This window comes from Asterias amurensis, chromosome 13 (assembly GCF_032118995.1).
Source record: "Asterias amurensis chromosome 13, ASM3211899v1".
Taxonomy (NCBI): Eukaryota; Metazoa; Echinodermata; class Asteroidea; order Forcipulatida; family Asteriidae; genus Asterias; species Asterias amurensis.
In genome coordinates this window covers 2,947,169-2,967,971 of record NC_092660.1, presented here as the reverse complement: position 1 = coordinate 2,967,971, position 20,803 = coordinate 2,947,169, and the positions used below count along the sequence as shown (strand labels likewise).

General features: G+C 39.4%; 1 protein-coding gene across 1 annotated transcript in view; it reads right to left on the bottom strand.

Moving 5' to 3' along the window:
• The window catches only part of LOC139945767 (pikachurin-like), a 59,178-nt gene extending 41,405 nt beyond the window's left edge, over nt 1–17,773 (bottom strand). The window contains exons 1-2 of the mRNA XM_071943178.1: nt 17,234–17,773; nt 1,701–1,835 (exon numbers count right to left, since the gene is read on the bottom strand). Coding sequence (XP_071799279.1) covers nt 1,701–1,835; nt 17,234–17,309 — 211 coding nt within the window. The 5' untranslated portion in view covers nt 17,310–17,773. The remainder of the gene's footprint in view (nt 1–1,700; nt 1,836–17,233) is intronic.
• Between the last annotated feature and the right edge of the window lie 3,030 nt (nt 17,774–20,803).

Below are 20,803 nucleotides of genomic sequence, written 5' to 3'. Positions count from 1 at the left end.
TGCCACATTTTATTGTGTAGCTCCTACACCCCCAAACCCCCACCCCCCTCCCCAACCACCTCCACTAGTAGATTAGACACTGTTAAAATGTTTAGACTGTAAACTTGTGATGTTTAGTCTGACTGATAAAGCAAATTTCTAATCTGGTGGGCGTTTGTGAGAGCTACTGTGCTATTTATATAGCATAGTAGGCTTATCTGCTGTACCAATGGCACCTAGAAAATAAAACAAATGCCTAGTTCATAACCCTCCTGCAAATGCGAAATGAATTTTGACGTCACAAATTCGCAACAAATAATTCGGAAGAGTTGACTTGTGCTCAACCTATGCAAAATATATTTGCAGCTAAAATAGAGAGCTGTGACCGAAATTTATATCGGCATTCGCTAGAAGTATGAACCGGGAATAACACAGGGAAAGGGGGGTTTATAAAGTTCCCGTTACATCTTTTGTTTACGTTATACAGGTAAACAAGTTACTTGTATATTTATCCAGTATGTTTTCTCAGTACCTTCAGGAATGTATTCAAGTGAGATCAATTTTGTGAGAAGCGTTGCTTTCTTGTTTTTCTAACCCCAAATATTTTGGGGAAACTTTGCTGGAAAGAGTCAAAGTTGAAACCACACGAGTCACATAAATTTGCCTGGTGGACTCAAGTACCCCCGACACATATAAATTGTCAAATTTTCCGTTGCTATTTTTATGAGATTTCGTGGTGGAATGTTCACACACAAAAAGTCTAATTTGATTTCCCGATACATGTATAAGTTAATTAAGTGCTCAATTCTGAATTCCTTAGACAGTTGTGTTACTGTGTGACAGTTCTGGGTAAGCTTTTGCTTCGTAGCTCTATGGTAACAGTGAACAGTGTTTGTCTACATCAGGGATTTGATAGGCTTTGGATAAAAACTCTACTATGAGCACAAAGTGTGAAAGCTTGTAAGTGTGAAAAGCTTGCGAGGGAAAAAGTTTGCTAGTGCGAAGCCTGCATACATTAATTTTATATTCGGTTTTAAAAGCCCAACTCTGCAATCTGGGGTGTCCCATATGGTTTTATCTTCATATTCTTATGAGTTTAAAAAAAAAAAAAAAATTGTTTAGTTTATTTTCTTTAATAATATATTTTGGAGTTTAAAACATTGTGAAGTAACATAGTTTTTGGGAAAGAAGCAATTTCTCACTCAAATAATAAAAGACTTCAACTGAATCCTTTAATTAGCCGAAAGCACACAAAGTAATACAACAAGGGTGTTCTTTCTTTAATTATTCCCTTGCAACTTCGACTTCAAATGAGTCCAAATTTTCACAGGTTTGTTATTTTATGCGTATGTTGAGATACATCAAGGGAGAATACTGGTCTCTAACATTACCAAATCGATCCAGTGCCTTTAAATAGACAGACATTTTTTCCCTAGTCACATTAAAGCATCATAATCTCCTTGTCAGTCACTTGAAAAAAAATCTTGCATAATTTGCGCCATAAGCAGGTTCCATGCACTCCTTAATGAGACGTCTACATAATATTGATCGAATTAAGACGACAAGTAACAAGATCATCTCATTAGTAGTCTCCGTCTCAAGGAGTCTAAGATACAAAGCTCTATAACATGTACACAGATAGGGGAAAAGAAATGCAATGAATCGCTTGAAATGAGTTTACTTCACTTCCCAGTGATTCTGTAGTAATTACCGCCACTTACCGAGTGTTTCTTCATTCATGCATAGGAAGCCATTAGCGGCCAGTATGTGGCCGGTTTCACATGCGCACCGGTAGCGCTCCATTCCCATTAGGTTCTTACAAATCTGCGAACAGGCGTGCGACATACCACATTTTCCTGCAAGGCATGGAAGAGAAGAGAAGGGGGGAAAAAGAGAAGGAAATTATTTTTCGAGTCAGTGGCGAGAAAGCATACACCATTTCCATTGATGGGTGAAACGGGGAAATTGGATTTTTAAGTATTCAAGGGCACAAGAGAAGGAGAAGAAAAAACAGGAAATTATTTTTTATAGAGTTGGTGGCGAGAAAACATACAGGCCTTTTTATTGATGGGTGAAATGAGGAAATTGTTTTTTTTTAAGTATTCAAGGACGCAACATCCCCCCTGCTCGGATGAAGAAGGAGAAATTATGACAGCATCTTCAGTTTCTTTCTTGTCTTTTAGTCATTTCAGTTTCAGTTTGTTGTTTTCATTTCACAAGGATGGTTATAAATACATAAAATGAAAACAATGTTTTAGTTTCTTTTAGGAGGATTTCTTTTCCTGCATTGTATTCAGTGTCCAAAATTAAATTATTTCGAAGGACCTTTTACATGTAATGATTTACAAGATGCTGTGGCACAATATGCTGGCAATCCAGCCAGGAACACCTGGGCAGACCCATTCTTTTTTCGATAAGTGCACTGGGTTCTTTTACGAGCGTTACACAACACACGGGACCAACGGCTTTACGTCCAATCCAAAGGACGAAGCGGGAATCGAACCCACACTCTGCTGATCAGAAACACCAGAGTTTGAATTCGGTGCTCTTAACCAATCAGCAAGGACACTTCCTGTTAGAGACATACTGGGATGGGTATAACACTGCATTGCTAAGTGGATGTTTTCACACTGGAGACGTGGACTCTGAGTTTGGAGCATTGAATTCAAGTTCTTGTGGTTAAAGTCATCTTGAGTGTGGATTTCAAATCCTGGTCAAGAGACTCAAGTGTCCTTGAGCAAGACACTTCACTATAACATAACTGCTTCTCTTCACCAAGGGGTATGCCTTTAAAGCCATTATACACTTTCAGTACAGAAAAAAAAAATCACAGATTTACAAATAATTTACAGGGTTTACAGAAGGTAATGGTGAAAGACTTCTCTTGAAATATTGTTCCATGAAATGCTTTACTTTTTGAGAAAACATTAAAACAATATCAATTCTCAATAGCGAGAGTTACGGATTTATTTTAAACACATGTCATGACACGGCGAAGCGTGCAGAAACAAGGGTGGGTTTTCCCGTTATTTCTCCCGCCTCCGATGACCAATTGAGCCTAAATTTTCACAGGTTTGTTATTTTATACGTTTATAGTTGTGATACACAAAGTGTGGGCTTTGTACAATACTGTTTACCGAAAGTGTCCAATGGCTTTAATACAGACGAACAGGAATATACACACGAGCAAACCCTATTGTCTGCAAGGAACACGAAAGTAAAAAAAAAACCATGCAAGACAAAGCAGACGATTTGACAATACCCCATGTCTAGTGTGAAAACATCCACTTAGCAACGCAGTGTTACCAATCCCAGGATGTCTCTAACTACAAAAGAACCACACTGCTCTAAAATTAATTACTCCCGTCACTGCGTTAATTTTGACATGTCACTCTGAGTAAGGACGTCTCATATTTGTCACCTGAAGTATCAGCATGCTCTCCGAGGACACAATGTCAATATGAACAACGACTGGGAGTCAATAGACTGAGTGACGATCAAATATCACCCTGGTTATCCCACGTAGTTTAGATTGTGTGAACATTTCACACAATCTAAACTAGTAAACTATAGTGAGACACTTTTTGGTACAACATTTTGGTTTCTGGCCGTCTGCGTGTATGCGTTCAAAATGTCAAGTGATCAGGATTAAAAACTGACAAAAAAAGGAGACCTCAAATATAGGGCAGTTGCTGGTTTGTAGAGCACTGTGAAATTTAGTGTGACACTTTTTGGTACATCATTTTGGTTTCTGGACGGCCGCCTGTGTGCGTTCAACATATCAAGTTTTCAAGAATAAAAACTGACAAAAAAAGGAGCCAATATGGGTGGTTGCTAGTTTGTAGAGCACTGTGAAATTTAGTGTGACACTTTTTGGTACATCATTTTGGTTTCTGGACGGCTGCCTGAGTGCGTTCAAAATGTCAAGTTTTCAGGAATAAAAACTGACAAAAAAAGGAGCCAATATAGGGCGATTACTGGTTTGTAGAGCACTGTGAACTATAGTGAGACACTTTTTGGTACAACATTTTGGTTTCTGGACGGCTGCCTGAGTGCGTTAAAAATGTCAAGTTTTCAGGAATAAAAACTGACAAAAAAAGGAGCCAATATAGGGTGGTTGCTGGTTTGTAGAGCACTGTGAACTATAGTGAGACACTTTTTGGTACAACATTTTGGTTTCTGGACGGCTGCCTGAGTGCGTTAAAAATGTCAAGTTTTCAGGAATAAAAACTGACAAAAAAAGGAGCCAATATAGGGTGGTTGCTGGTTTGTAGAGCACTGTGAAATTTAGTGTGACACTTTTTGGTACATCATTTTGGTTTCTGGACGGCCGCCTGAGTGCGTTAAAAATGTCAAGTTTTCAGGAATAAAAACTGACAAAAAAAGGAGCCAATATAGGGTGGTTGCTGGTTTGCAGAGCACTGGCACGTAAATCTAGAGGTTGAAGGTTCAAATCCCGCTCTAGTTAATTTTTTCTTTACATTCTAATTCTGACTGATATCACAAAAAATAAACCACAAGGGAAACTGACTGACATTTTGAAGGTAAAGTTTAAAGACATTGGACACTATTGGTAATTGTCAAAGACCAGTCTTCTCACTTGATGTATCTCACTATGTGCCTAAAATAACAAACCTGCAAAAATTTGAGCTCAACCGGTCGTCGAAGCTGCGAGATAATAATGAAAGAAAAAACACCCCTGTCACACAAAGTTGTGTGCTTTCAGATGCTTGATTTCGAGACCTCAAATTCTAAATCTGAGGTCTCGAAATCAAATTCGTGGAAAATTACTTCCTTCTCGAAAACTATGTTACTTCAGAGGGAGCCGTTTCTCACAATGTTTTATACTATCAACAGCTCCCCATTACTCGTTACCAAGTGAGTTTTTATGCTAACAATTATTTTGAGTAATTACCAATAGTGTCCACTGCCTTTAAATAAATGCAATTATTGACAAATGGGTTGAGGGAATGAGACGACAGAATGTAACTTGGTGGGGGCCTGACTACAATGTCAATATCTTCCAAGATTTTAACAGATGAATGCATTTCAAACATACAATGTTAACATACTATACAGTGTACATGTATCTTTCAGTTCTTTGAGTAAAGATAATTAAAGATTTTTAACCACTACCAGTCTCTAAAATGTAAGTCATGCATGGAAAATGAAAAAGCATGCTCCAGTTGAGAGCAAAGGATCGTGGTGTGTCATGGCCAAGTGCTCAGTTAAAGACTCAAGCTTTGGTGTTTTTGATCAGCAGAGTGTGGGTTCAAGTCCCAGTCGTGTCCATGAGGAAGATACTTTACCAGTTACTGATTTGTCCGTTGGATGGGACATTAAGCTGTTGGTCTCGTGTACTAGGATTGGTAGTGGACATAAGAATGACACTTATCGTGGAAGAGTAGGGGTTACCCCAGTCAGTGTTTCTGGTTCGCATAATAAGCAAGCACCCTTGTTTACATGTCTCCTCGGGCTTGCGAGCTACAGTGATTAAGTTCACCTAAGAGGCGTCCTTGGTTTTATTACCAGAAATTTATATACAACAATAATAATAATCTGATAAGGATCTCACCTACTCCTATCATAACATTGTGATGATGTTGAAAAATAAGTTCACAAGGACACTTTAAAAGCACATACTGAACATACTCAACAATGCATCAAGCAACAGTGCCATTGAAATTTCTCTCTTATATGGTGTACTACATGTACCATAGTACCTTCCATTTACCAGCATGTAAACGCTTCTTTACCCACCATTTTGAAAAGATTGAGGGCCAGGGTAGCACACAGTCCCTGGGTTTAATATAATCCCCTTTTTGTTAATTCATAGGCCCCTATATGCCCATCACAAGTTCGTAAACAGTCTTTAAGGCACTGGACATACTTGGTAATTGTCAAAGACCAGTTTTCTCATTTGGTGTATCCCAACATGTTTAAAACAAATCTATAAAATTTTTGACTCAATTGGTCATCCAAGTTGCAATATGAAAGATATAAAGCACCCTTGTTGCACAAATGTGTGTGCTTTCAGAACCCTAATAAAAGTCTTCAGGCCTGAGTTATTTTAATATTTAAGTGAGAAATTACCTCTTTCTCAAAATCTATGTTCAGAGGGAGCCATTTCTCACAATATTTAATCATACCAACAGCTCTCCTTTGCTCATTACCAAGTAAGTATGCTAACAATTATTTTGAGTAATTACCAATTTAGTGTCCGGTGCCTTTAAGGAAATGAAACGGACGGGGGTTGTTCGAACTTGTTCCCTAGTTGAAATTTTCTCCTCAGCATAAATCACGGCGGCCTTGGCCAGCAGTTACTGAACTTGTCACAATAACACAATGTCAAAAAATGTGTCACTTCAAATGCCTCCCTGAAAGCTCAGCCCCAAGTTGTACAGAATTTTCATTCCCACTTTTGACACCTGCTGGTTTACTCTAGATCCATATTTTGTCGCCTCCGTAGGAAAACATTTTGGAATGGAGGTGTTAGGTGGATTGACTGGGTTGATAATGAAAATTGGAACATATTGGAATGAACGCCCGGGTGTATTCAGTAGATGCTAGGTGGATTGACTGGGTTGAAAATGGAACACATTGGAAGAAACATCCAGGTGAACGGAGATTGCTGTTCCAGCCATTGCTCTCGACCAATTGGAATGAAGAAACTGTCTTATAAGCACAGGTGCAAGCTTGCATGTCACGCCCATTTTTACTGGTGTTATATCATCCGTTCAAACACCCCCACATGATGCCCTCTCGACCAATCAGAATGGATAAACTCTCTTAGGTAATTTATGAATGCTGTTTTAAGATTTTTTTTTTTTTACAAACATCAGACTTTAGATTACCGGTTAATGTGTGTGAAAGTCCACAGCTTAACTTTTATCGTGATTATCTCATGATAGGTGACTTTCCCCAACGCAACACTGCCAATATGTCACAACAAATATATTGGAAAATCTAACTCTGAGGTTTGGGACAAAAGATTTCTTTAATGGTTTCGCCACAATACTAAGATTTCGCAAGATTTTTTTTCTTCTTTTCTTTGAGTCAACAATGGCATTAGTAATTTATTTTTTTTTAGTGCTTCGGTGGAAAATGACATTTGATAAAGCGACAACGTCAGATGGATTGTGTGACAGGGATTATAACCTGCTTTCCGATTGGTCGCCCAAGCAAACCCGTAGGTCTACTTCATTGGTATTTACACTCTCATTGACCGTGTGCAGCCGAGCGAAAAACTGAGCGAAAGCTGCCTAAATTCCAAATGACAGGTTCTTTGAATTGAAACACAATCAAGCTTTCCAACCATAACTGTTTCGATTCGAATAAAAATATCAAAATCCTTTCTCGGGAATTCTTCCCCAGATTAAAAAGCGTTTCCCCCCGGAGTCACAAAAGGACAAACTGACCCTTCGGAGGGCTTTCAGCTCTGAATGTTCAGTGTTTACGTACTTTGTACCTTGTGATAATGGGTGAGGTAGGGAACAATACCCTCGCACAGTTAGGCTACCCTTTCTTGTCACGGATGATCGATCACGTATAGATTAAATGGGTGTAAAGGCTTTGGTTAATATTCACTATGGGTATGAAATTGTATGATAATATTTACATACATGTGTGTGTGTGGTAAAGACCCTTTGAAGCTGTGAAGTTATAAAGATGCTTGCACACCTTTATGGTAGAGGGGAGTGTGAAGGATTGTAAACCACTAAGTACATTCTGTTCAGTTCAACTTCAACTAAAGTGACAAAATTAACTCCATATTTAATAATAATAATATTAATAACAATAAAGAATTGTAATGTGGACATACACTGCAGTACACTGCAGCAAGAAAAGGAAGATGATTGTCTCCTTGCTCTCGGGTCATTGCCTGGGTGCCCCTTGAAATATTCAAGTACTCATAGGGTGCCCTTTACCAAGGAGAAAATGTCTTGGTGCCCTTGCTCTTGTAAAAACGAAGCATACAGGCCTGGGCTCATGGTTCAAAGGGTAATAATGTTGTTGATGTTTTACCGCAAGTCTTGATTGATTTTTCAATATGGTAATGAGTGTACCACCAATGCATTGACTTGTGTAGCAAAGACATTTTTACATCCATCTGTCCATAGTCAATGTCCTGATCACATTCCACAGTCCACCAACAATGTTTGAAACCCAGGCCTGGGGGTGGGGTGGGGCAGGGAGGCAACAAAGGGGACTAACTGTGAATAGGGTGGTATCACATCCACTGTCCACCACCACCGTTTGAAACCAGGCCTGAGGGGCACTGAGGCAACAAAGGGGATTATTGCCTCCATGCCCCCTGGTCATTGCATTGGTGCTTTTGAGATGCTCCAGTAGAAAATCAGAATTTCCTCAGAGGGTGGCATTTACCAAGGAGATAATGCCTTGGTGCCCTAACTTGCACTTTAACAAATGAAGCAATACATTCCTGCTGATCAAATCTACTGTCGACCAACAGCGCTTCAATTTATAGCAAGTTTAATTAATTAGCATGGAGGTTCATGGAATGTTTGTAATCACTGCTGCAATTAAACGCACTGGCTGTTAACATTGAAGAGTAGTGAACATTACAACAGTATAGTGAAAGGTTTCTTTGTGGGTGGAGAAATGGAGGGGGAGGGGTGGGGAAATGAAGGGAGGGTGGCTTGACTCCACAAAGCCTGACATTTAATTAACAATCCAAAGGAGGAAAGGATCAATATATTGGTTAATTCGTCGGGAGGCTAAATTAAGTTACAATTCAATTCGACTGAATGTCATGGGACTTAGTGTAGTGGGGGGTCCTGGGCTCGGCAGACGCATGGAGTGAGGGAGAAAGAAAGCAAAAAAAGGAAATTAAATCTAAATTACGCATGGTTGATGGGCAACGTGGCCTGATGTGATAGTGTAGACTGGTTACACATATAAAGTGATGTGTACAGCACATACTTGTTTTATTTACTGTTCGTCTTAAATGTGAAGGCCGTGCGTAAATCGAGATATGTCTACACATTATTCATTGCAATAAATATCATTTACACTCAAAGTTCAAAGTATAGTCTGAGTTGTTGGTAGTAAGCAGGGAAGGGGAGTACAATTCAGAAAGCCGGGGGGGGGGGGGGGGGGGGCCATGGACCAGATGTGTTGGACAGGACTAGGAAAGGACAGGAAGGTTTAGCTTGTCAACATTCATGATTCGATATGGATCACCATGGGTTTAACTGAATCTGGATTATATTCTCAATGCTCTTATTTAGAGCCAAACGAAAAGAGAGAAGACAACAAAGAAAAAATTCAGTTTTAGATGTGGGAGAAAACCCCAGAGAAAACCCCACACAGTTAGCGCTTTTCCTGTCGAAGGGCATACCAAAGCGCTTCACATTATTACCCCTGGTCACCATCTCATCTCCCTGAGGAGTATTCAGCCTTGTGCAACAAATGCGCTACTCAGCTAAATCAATCACAAGAACCATCTCTGCCTTCACAAGTACCCATTTCACAAGTACCCATCTACACAATCTCCACTGGTTACCCATTTATTCCAGAATCCAATACAAGATCATCCTTCTGACATTCAAGGCTCTCCATGGACTATCCCCTACCTACATACAGAACATGATTCGGCCCCGTAGTGCCAGGCCGGGTCTGAGGTCATCTGGCAGCATGCTCTATGTTCCTCTGACCCGTTTATCCAGCTATGGGGACAGGGCATTCAGTAACATTTCACCACGCCTCTGGAACTCTCTGCCTCAACATCTCAAGGACACACATGACATCTCACGATTCCAACATTCTCTCAAAACCCATCTCTTCAGATTAGCCTTTGCAGATATTGAGTGAAGTTTTCTTCTTGTTCTTTGACCAGCGCCTTTGAATGTTCCACAGATTTAGTGCGCTTTATAAATGCTGTTTTATTATTATTATTATTATTACCCCTGGGTGGAGAGAAGCTAATGATTAAGTGTCTTGCTCAAGAACACAAGAGTCACGACCGGGATTCAAACCCACACTCTACTGATCAACCACCAGCGCTTGAATCTGGCACTCTTAACAGCTTGGCCACGACACCCCACTGGAATCCCAAACCAAAGTCCCAGAGGTGGAAGGCGAGGCAAGACACCACTACACCAACCTGACAACCAAACTGATTCAGCATCAACACAATTATAATTTTATTTCATTCACTTATTATATTCACTTATAACGTACTGTGAGAATAGATACTGACAGTTGCATAGAGATGAAAAAAACACTGTTAAAATAGAGAAATCAATCATCTGAACATTACATGGTACACTTTCATCTATCTGGTTCCGTTTTACGAGTCGAGTCGCCAGTTATAAATTACAAGAAATTGAAAAGTAGGGTCCAGTAACCTTGGGGTTAGACTATACTGACAGATCTCATTTAAGCCCTCCATGGATCATGACAGGAAATCCGAAACTGATACTGCGTTAACCTGTTCGACCCTGGCTTTGGTTCCTTTTGTCTTTGGCTTTTCAAAACTAGGATGCGGTACATGATACAGCCTGTATCACAGCCACATCCATATACATAGCTCAAGTTGGTCGCAAAAATTCCAAAAGACCACAAGGGTTGTAGCTCAAAATGTTTACAGGACCACAATTCTTTTTAAAACAACAGCATCAAAGTGAAAAGAAAAATATCAACTCAGTTTAGGCCTGTATGCTTTGTTTTTTAAAGGAACACGTTGCCTTGGATCGGACGGTTGGTCGATAAAAAGCGTTTGTAATTGTTTGTTAAAAAATGCATAGATGATTGAAAAGATGTTGTAAAAGTAGAATACAATGATCCACATAAATACCCCTCAAAATTGCCCGGTTTTCCTTTTAAATCGCTGACTAACACAGTCGGCCATAATTTTTTTACTCCCATAAATGGCGACCATGTTTCCTCGAGACGTAAAAGGAAAAGCGTGCAATTCCGAGACATATTTGAGTACATCATTGTATTCTAGTTTTAAAATATCTATCTAACCATTTGCATTTTATAACAAACGGTTACAAATACTTTTCGAAGACAAACTCGACCAATCCAAGGCGGCAACGTGTTCCTTTAAAGTTCAAGTGGGCACCAGTAGTAAGGGGCACCCTATGAGGGAATTGTTAGTTTCTATTAGAGGGATTCAAGGCACTAAGGCAATGACAAGGGGGCATGGAGGCAACTGCCTTTGTTGCCTACCACAAGGCGGAGCAGTATTCTTTATACAGGACTAGCGTCAAAGGTTAAAGAAGAAAACTGCGTATATTTGTTTGAACAAGTACTACTTGTGAAGACTTCTATCATTTTGTGCTTTTGGTGAGTAGGCTATACTTGTCGTACTATACTCAACGGTATGTAAAGATAAATGTATTGTACAGTGAAGTTTTGTTCAACTGAAAACCATAAGACTGTTCAGGGACGTGTCCAGTCATGTGATTACAGGCCTTTCAGAAAAACTCTGGTTCGGTTTAATCCTGAAGCCCTGGAGAACAAAATCTGCAATTTTACAAGAATTCTTCCAGTGTAAAAAGGGTATTACTACACATGTCTGTGGTAGGCAGTGCAGTTCAATTAATAAAGCACAGTACACTATGGTAAGACTCTACGATGCTTTCCAATGCAGATCTCCCAATGCCCCGATTCCGTAAATTATGCCACACACCTGACCTAGGAGATACTGTTTCTGGGAGAGGTAGCACAAAATATGACGTATGTTGGTGGGGGATCTGTGATTGGATTCAATTTCTTAACTGGCTTAGGGCCAGATAAGGACACCGCTCCACAACAATAATCTTGTAAGTAAATTTGCACAAGGCACAGAAGAAGAAAAAATTAAAGGAATGTACAGCTGCTGAATCAAAGCTTCTGTAGAATTGTTTTTGTTCTTCTTCTTGGTAGAAGCAGTTTAGTAGCAATCAAGGCTCGAATTCGGGGGGGGGGGGGAGGGGGAATCCACAAGACCGCAGGGGCTTGTAGCTAAAAATGTATTGACCAGAATTTATCTCACAAGAACCTAGATTGAAAATGAGACAAAAATGCTGACGCAGTTCAGCATGCATTCAACTTTTTAAATTTTCTGTCGATGTAAAAATCGTAAGATACGATTGATCTCATTTGCCTTTCATACTAAATAGGGCTACTTTGTTACTCAACAGATTAAAAGGTTATCGGACCCAACCCAAAGTCAACATTTGAACGTTATATTGGTGGGTAGTTAAACATGTAGGTTTTATTTTTTTCGAGCCGTGTACAATAATGTTAAATAGATCCTAGCACAGAAAATGTTCCCAGACAGCATGAGCAGCGACTGGGAACATGATTCATCCAGACATTGAAGTAAAGCGGTGTCATTCAAAGTAAACTCCTCAAATCCAATTTCGAAATAATCAGTTTAAATACAGACATCACTCCATCTGTGTTTGGCATTAGTGGGCAATCGTGAGACAGAAAAATGACATATTTGACTATGTCGTCGGCTCGCTCTACAAAATTGGACCCAGATTAATGCAACGTATTGGCCTTGGTGCCCCCTTAGAAACTTGTCTCCTGGCATCCTGATTAGTATGATGATAGTTCTTTTGGCGATTGTGAGAAGCCTTTTTTGTTTTCATTAAAAAAATAGTGGCCTTGCAAATTTTGGGGCAAGACATGAAATTCCAGGTGATAAAACTCTTGAAAAAAAAGTAAATTGTTCAAATTCTCAAGTATTAGACTGTACCTTTAAAAAAACGAGCCGACGACGTGAAGGATTGGTAGAGCAAATAAAAATCTAAGGGCATGCACAAAACAGACAATATTACAGATTGCTTTTCATTGAGTTCAGTCACCAACAACTAAATATATTATGATATTTCACAGGTTGGTTGTGAAATGTTAGAAAACACAAAGATCTTTATGACTGACAAATTTGTAATCTGAAGTACTCAAACCAATAATATTTGTTATTCTTCATAATAAAGAAAACTTTATTATATAATTGTACATCATGAGTAGTCATCCATGAGCTAATGATTTATCCTTTTGTATAGTGAACCAACGCACTACAGAAACCAAAACTTGCAAAATGGAAAAGCAACAGGGAGAAGAGGGGGGGGGGGTTCAAGAGCGTAAAAACCCTGCAGCGAGTTGCAAGTGGAATTTAGTAAACTTACAAAAAAAAGGGCAAATAGGTGAAAGAGTTTGAAAGACTTTCTGCGTACAACCAGACAACGGCTCAGACAAAGTTCCCTTTGATAGTCCCACTCTCATACAGTGAAATCTAACGTCACAAGGGCAACTAAAAAAAACTGATGCTGGCCTTGGGCAATTTTCCCGAGTGTAAATTGAAATACATTGTACATTCGAAAGTCATTATGCAGCGTTCTCACTCAACACTTGTCCGATGGCCAAAAGGCAGTTTTTAAAGAACCAGAGAACCAGTGCAACTTCACTCCCAAGCTGTCTGGCTAGCTAGTTCAGTGTTGAAAAGCATCCCTATTTAAAGGCAGTGGACACTATTGGTAATTACTCAAAATAATTACTGTCATAAAACCTTTCTTGATTACGAGTACTGGAGAGAGGTTGATGGTATAAAACGTTGTGAGAAACGGCTCCCTCTGAAGTAACGTAGTTTTCGAGAGAAAAAGTAACTTTCCATGAATTTGATTTTGAGACCTCAGTTTTAGAACTTGAGGTCTCGAAATCAACCATCTAAACGCACACAACTTCGTGTGACAAGGGTGTTATTTCTTTCATTATTATCTAGCAAGTTCGATGACCGATTGAGCTCAAATTTTCACAGGTTTGATATTTTATGCATACGTTGAGATACACCAACTGTGAAGGCTAGTCTTTGACAATTACCAATAGTGTCCAGAGACTTTAACTAAACTTAGGTACGAACAAGTAAAAGCTGATATGGACTAGTGAAACACAAGCTAACTGATCTAATACATCTTCATGGATTTGGGTCATGGCCAAAAACTTGATCTACAAAAGGTATCAAAAACTATTTGACCACTTAGTAAAAAAGACTGTGGCTTGTTATTGAGCCAATTTAGTATATTGAAAGCCCCATTCACGCAAAACGATTTTCCCATGAAAGTTCGGTTTACCTTCTAACACTTATTAAATTTGACAGCAAACTCCTGCGAAATGGCAATTTCCCACTTCCCAGAAAAGTGGAGGTGGGGGTTAAAATTCCCAATCAATTTCCTTGTTTTTTGTTGTTGTAATTTGCTTTGAATTGTATTTTGAAATGGGTTCGGCCTAGGCCTATAGTGTTAGACCTCACCCTTAACACTAGCCCGCATGTACCCAGAACATTGTCTTGTACCAACTGCTACGGGTTAATAAACACCAATTCTCAGTTGCCCTGTGGGCTACTAAAAACTGTGCAACATACTTGATGTAATGCCTATTATTTACTTGTACCTTCAGTATGTGAATAACAAGTTTTAAAATGTGTTAACTCAGCCCTGATACTTGACGGAGGCGACGAAGGCCCCTGTGCATTGCCTTGGTGCCTTTGAAATGATCCAGCAGAAGTTTCCTGATAGGATGCCCTTTTTAAAACAAGGAGAAAATGCCTTGGTGCTGTTAACTTATTGTTAACAGTATGTGAATGTTACTTCATTTAAAAACAATTTTACTGGTCGTGATCGCTATACCATTACATCGGAAAGAAAATCTATGCAACTCTAAACTTTCGGAAGGGGGGGGGGGGGGCAGAGGTAAAATGCACCATTTACTAGCCTAGTGAGCAACTTTACAAATAGTAGGCCTGCAGGCACTATGATGCTTCGTTTTTAAAAAGGGCACCAAGCCGGGAAGTGTAAATTTCTAACTGGAGAATTTCAAGGGCACCAAGGCAACGACCAGGGGGCATGGAGGCAATTGCCTTCATTGCCTCCGTTAATAAGACCTGCTTGAGTATGCAGCTTCTATCCATGAAAAAACAAGTCCTTACTCTGAGGAAAGCCTCATTACATCTGTACATTACAATTCACCAGTTTTTAAAAGAACAACATCCGACTCTACCCGCCAAAGATCCAAAGATCGCAAGGGACCTGAAGCCAATAACAAGACCCACATGGTGTACATTATACTTCAGAGTAATGTTTACTTTAAAAATACGATAACTGCACAACTTTGGAAATAATTATTAGATGAAATTGCTTTTCCGGTACTAGTGGCAAACTGAAGTATAACAGCCTGTAGTGGTTTCCTAAATAGCTATTCATTTCCAGTTTGTTGCCACAGGGGAATTGGTCGATTTTAGAGGCCATTAGGAATAATCACTCCAATCCTTCTTAGGATATCCTGTAACTGTTTCATACCATCTTTAAAGGCAGTGGACACTATTGGTAATTGTCAAAGACTAGCCTTCACAGTTGGTGTATCTCAACATGTGCATAAAATAACAAACCTGTACAAATTTGAGCTCTTTAAATCGGTCATCAAAGTTGCGAGATAATAATGAAAGAAAAAAACATCCTTGTCACACGAAGTTCTGTGCGTTTAGATGGTTGATTTCGAGACCTCAAGTTCTAAACCTGAGGTCTCGAAATCAAATTCGTGGAAAAATACTTCTTTTGAAAACTATGGCACTTCAGAGGGAGCCGTTTCTCACATTGTTTTATACCATCAACGTCTCCCCATTACTCATCACCAAGAAAGGTTTTATGCTAATAAATATTTTGAGTAATTACCAATAGTGTCCACTGCCTTTAAAAACAGGATGTGTAGACCCTACTTGTTGGAGAATTTATGTCGAAGAATGTTGATAACAATCATTATATTATGTAATATAATATTTTTAGTCCTGTTTCATTTAATCAACATGGTGGGGTCAATTTTGTTCGCATACACAGGCCTCGAAACAAACAACGGCAACCACATCAACTGTCGCGGTGCCCTGGTTTTTTTGTGTATAGCCTTTGATCAACATATTTGGGGGGGGGGGGGTAGGAAAGTTTCCAACTGCTGGCTGCAATAGTATACTCATGTTCAAGAGATAAATTACTCAAAACTTTCAAGGACGAGATGGTATAAACTTGTACCATGTAGATGTTTAAATCTACCTAACACAACACAAAATTTATAATAATAGGTGGCGTTATAAATGAGTGGTAAGTTAATTGAAAACTTCAGAATAAAAATTACTGCATTACACAATTCTAAAAACCAATTGTGTAGAATTTTGGCCAGCGGACCAATGTAAAGTACAAGAGACATCATCTGCATCACAAAAACACCTGTTATTTATTTGTATACGTATTCAAAGTGACAAAAAACATGTAACAGAATCTGGAAATCCAACCACTCCAAATATTAATTTTACCATCTGTTCAAATCATCAAATACCCGGCAATATTAGTAGTTCAAAAAATCTCTTCCCGATTTAACCTCAACTGACCCTAAAAAAATTATTTATTTTTTACAAGCTTGAGAAATAAATCCCAGTTGGCATGGTTGTTGGTACAGGGTAGGCTTAATAATGTAGATGTAAATCCAATTAAAGTCGGATGACACTTATACTACGTTTTTATATCCTACAGCCATGGGATAAATTGTTCAAGACTTGTTAACGCTGTTGAAGTTACTTTGTGATAGAGTTTTTTTCTCTGTCATGTCTGTAGTTCTGTAGCCCTTACAAAATGAAGTCCTATCTATAAGCATGGAGCTATAAAAAGCGAATACCTATAAAACCCTGTGATTTAAATAGGATTCCTATATTAAATTTTTATTATAGATTTTTTCCACTTTTTTTGTATTCCTTATGATTCTAATCGTATAAATACCTGTTTTTGTATGGTGTCTTTATGATTTGATGCAGAACAGTCCCTAGGTTTTGTAAAACCATGGAGGAACACCCACGGCACTACCACTACTGAGAATAACTAAATTATATATAGAAGGGTTATTGTTAGAAAAGCTTCGAAAAGCATTTGCCCCAAAGCAGATTAAAGGGAAAAGTTTCCGTATGGCGCCAACACTTTTTCATTCGATATGAAATAATGTAGTATCTAATTTACCTCAATGAGATATCCCTTTTTGTAAAAATGAGGGAAAAAGTGGTGGCGCCATACGGAAAGTTATCCGATTAAAGCCCCACCGTCTCCCAAGAAATTTCCCCCCCCCCCACCCCTTTTATATTCAGCAACCCCGGCCCCCACCAAGGACTTTGCAAACCCACAACAACTGCGTTTTCACACTTCCAATTTGTACACTTTTGTTTCCTTGTTTCATAATCATCACTCATAAACTAAATACCAACCTGGAAAAGTCCTTTCTCCAACGACTGTCGAAACCAAAAACATCCAAGCGAGAACACTCATATAAAACCTGGCCATGCTTGCTGAAATTGTCCTCTCTCTAGTCTAGTCTATTGACCAGAATCTCGAATGAAACTCCGTCCTGGGTTTACTCCGTCCTTGCTCTACACTCCGACCGAGACGACACTCAACACTGACGCCGCTGCAAAAGCCTTTTCCTCCCGTAAGTTCCTATTGCGCTACCTGGTTGACGGTCCGGTGCACCCGTAACTTCCTCGGGACTTTTTTTACAACTCGAATACAGCAAACCTGCGAAACAGTCTTACATCCTTCTCTAAAATCCCGGTGGCTACCAACAAACAATAATAAAGGGTCCAAATGTGTGTGAGAGTTGTTTCTCAAAAGAGTTCTCTTGTCTGAGTAATTACAGTTGCCAAAGACGGAAAGTAAGTACCTCAAAATCTGTATGTTTCTTCAACCGAGCCTGATCATAAAAATAGTGACCGGGTTCAAACACATATCTCCCGATCCCCACAGACGTACACATGCGATGCATGCATGCATGACTCACGGACGACACACGGTGTACTTTTTTGTCAACAGAGGGCGGCACACACATTTAACGGTGAAGAAAACTGCACCGTGAGTAAAGGAAAAAATAATTCACGTCCGCACCTTCCAATGACACAAAAAACCAACACAAAGGCAATTCTGTCACAATGTTTCCTTTATGGTTGATATTTTAATATTTTATTCCATAACCTGTAACTTGGATCGTTACAAATAAAATTCCTATTTGGCAAAACCCCAAGAATCGCTATAAATACAAGGGTTGTTTTAAAACAGATAAATCAATTTTCAGAACTCTCAACAGAGTTGGGGAAGGTACCGAGAATAAACACTGCTAACGCACATCGGTGTACATGTATATAGGTAAAATCAAAGTTACTAGCAACAAATTTGTTACTGAACAGTCAACTAGATAACTATTTTTGTGACTATTTTCTTTATAATCATTAGTATCCGTCATTCTTTCACATTAGACCAGGGGGTGGATTTCACAAAGAGTAAGACTAGTCTTTTCTCGATTTAAGACGAGTAGTTATAACTCCTAAAGAGTCCTTGGAATATAGTCCTTTCGGACTGTCTTTATGAAATTGACCCCATAAATGAGTATTTACTAAAGGGTAAACTTTGTGAGGAGTAGAAACATTGACAAAATTGAATAAAACTGACTAGTTCAGGTTTCATCTCTCTTCGAGCCATAAAGAGCACCAGTCATGACAAAAAGTGTCCGCTGGCACTAAGTGTCCGCTCGTTAGCATATTGCGTTCTGATTGGCCAAGCGTCTATGATGTCACATTATTTACGGAAGCTTGCTAAATAGTGTCCGTGGTTAGCAAGCATCATCATTGCGTGCCTCGCTTCATTTTTAACATTTTATAGTTTTACATTTTTGTAACGCTTTCCTGCTTGTATTTGATTATAAGTATTCGTACTATTTATCATTTTAGCACTTTCTAAGCCTTGTAAGCGTAGAATCCCTAGTAACGCGGAGTACGCACGCGCAGAACCCAAAATTCGCCGCTTACCCGTGAAATATACTTGCCGTAAGCACAGAATTCCCTGCTTCCCTAAGCAGCGATTCTGTGCTTATACGGTAAGCAGAGCCATGAAATTGGGCCCAAGTAACTTCACTGTGCTCAATAAACCTATCGACTTTTCACTTTCAGTTGTACAAACTCATTGTTTCTTTGGTTGTTTCGCAGTAACAAACCAACATGTCATACTTCGAGTCACAACTAAATTTCCTTATATTTTTGTACAAAGACAAATTTACTAAAGTGGGACACGAACCAACGACCTTCAGGTTAACGTGTCCGTGCTCTACCAACAGAGCTATCTAGGCCTAAGCTGGCAGTTTCCCTATTTTGTCCATATCTTTGTTGGGGGGGGGGGGGGATGGGTACAACCGTTTACTGCAGTGCAGCGCCAGGGATCACACCCAAATTAAGACACCTGGGAAGCGGCCGCCAGGGGATCACCTTTGAAGGAGATTCAACTTTTTATTTCAGATGTTTTCATTATACACCACAAAGGAAACTGACTGGGTAAATTTTGTAAATGATTTGGGGTAAACAAATAAAAATTTACTAGAGTGGGACTCGAACCAGCGACCTCCGGATTAACATGGCGGCGCTCTACCAACTGAGCTATCTAGCCCTATGTTGACGATCCCCTGGCTGCCCCTTCCCAGGTATTGTAACTTTGGTGTGATCCCTGGCTACATAACGGCAGTTAATGCTTTTATGGCTTCTGACCAGCAACCCCCGAACAAAGCTATTGATAAATTAATAGAAAAACAGCCAAAATAGGGTTAGACAGCTCAGTTGGTTGAGCGCCGGCGCGTTAATCCGGAAGTCATTGGTTTGAGTCCCATCCTGTCCTAGTAAATATTTCTTTGTTCGAACCCATAATCATTTAAACAGTTTACCCAGTCAGTTTACCTAGTGGAGTCTAGGGTAAAACTCACAAAAAGTCACTCTTTATAGCATTCAATACATGTTTGAGTTTAGCCAAGGCCACCAGCCTTCTATCTTACCATTGTCGTCTCTCCTGTAGTTGATCAAAGTGAAATCTTGCAGCACTTTCTGCAAAACTTGCATCACTTTTTTCTACCTTGAAGGTTGGAGATGGTCCAAATGATGAAGTGACTCTGTTGATAGTGGCACCGTGACGTTCCATGTAGTTGGCTGTACCTGAACGAGTTAAACATTTATCAGTGTCAGATTGTTAACCAGAAAGCCTTGATTTTTTCAAAGACTTTTGCATATCTTGTTCACGAGGAGGGCCAAAATAGATGTCTTGTGTTTTTTGTTGTTGATAGTTCTTACCCTCGGCGTTGAGATGAATTACTTTAAGATGGTCCAAAAACACATACATTGTACACTGTACCCTACATATTATGAGGAAACATGCTAAGTAAATAACTGATGCTATTCAAAAGCTTGAAAAAGGAAACTTTGGATCTCTGCCTGCCGAGTGAGCGCAGCGCAGTGACAGTGTTTGCTTACCTTCCTTGTGATCAATTCTAGTTTGGGATTCCCTCGTGAAGAGATGGTAGTTTGTACCCACAGAAATGGCAACAGTTCTGCCAAAAAAAGTGAAGAAATTATGAACAAATTCAAAGTTTCAAAACTGAAGTTGAGCTGAGTTCCCTGCTGGATAACTTGCTGAGCTGCTAGCTTAGTGGTCTTCGTGTTGACATGCATGACATGTGGACTTTGTTTTTAATTATTGCGCCCCCCCCCAAAAAAAAATGAGGGCGCAATGCTGGTTTAACGGTGGTATTTTGTTTGCAGGTGAAAAATTAACGGTGGTGTTAAATACCGCCCTCTTACTTGTGGGAAACTGCTGCTTTATGATTGGTCTGTTAAGCGTAAGCTTACGCTTAACAGACCAATCATAAAGCTCTGGTTATTAACTTACGCGTAACAGACCAATCATAAAGCAGAAGTTGTCTACACGTAAGAGGGCGGTATTTAACACCACCGTTAATTTTTCACATGCAA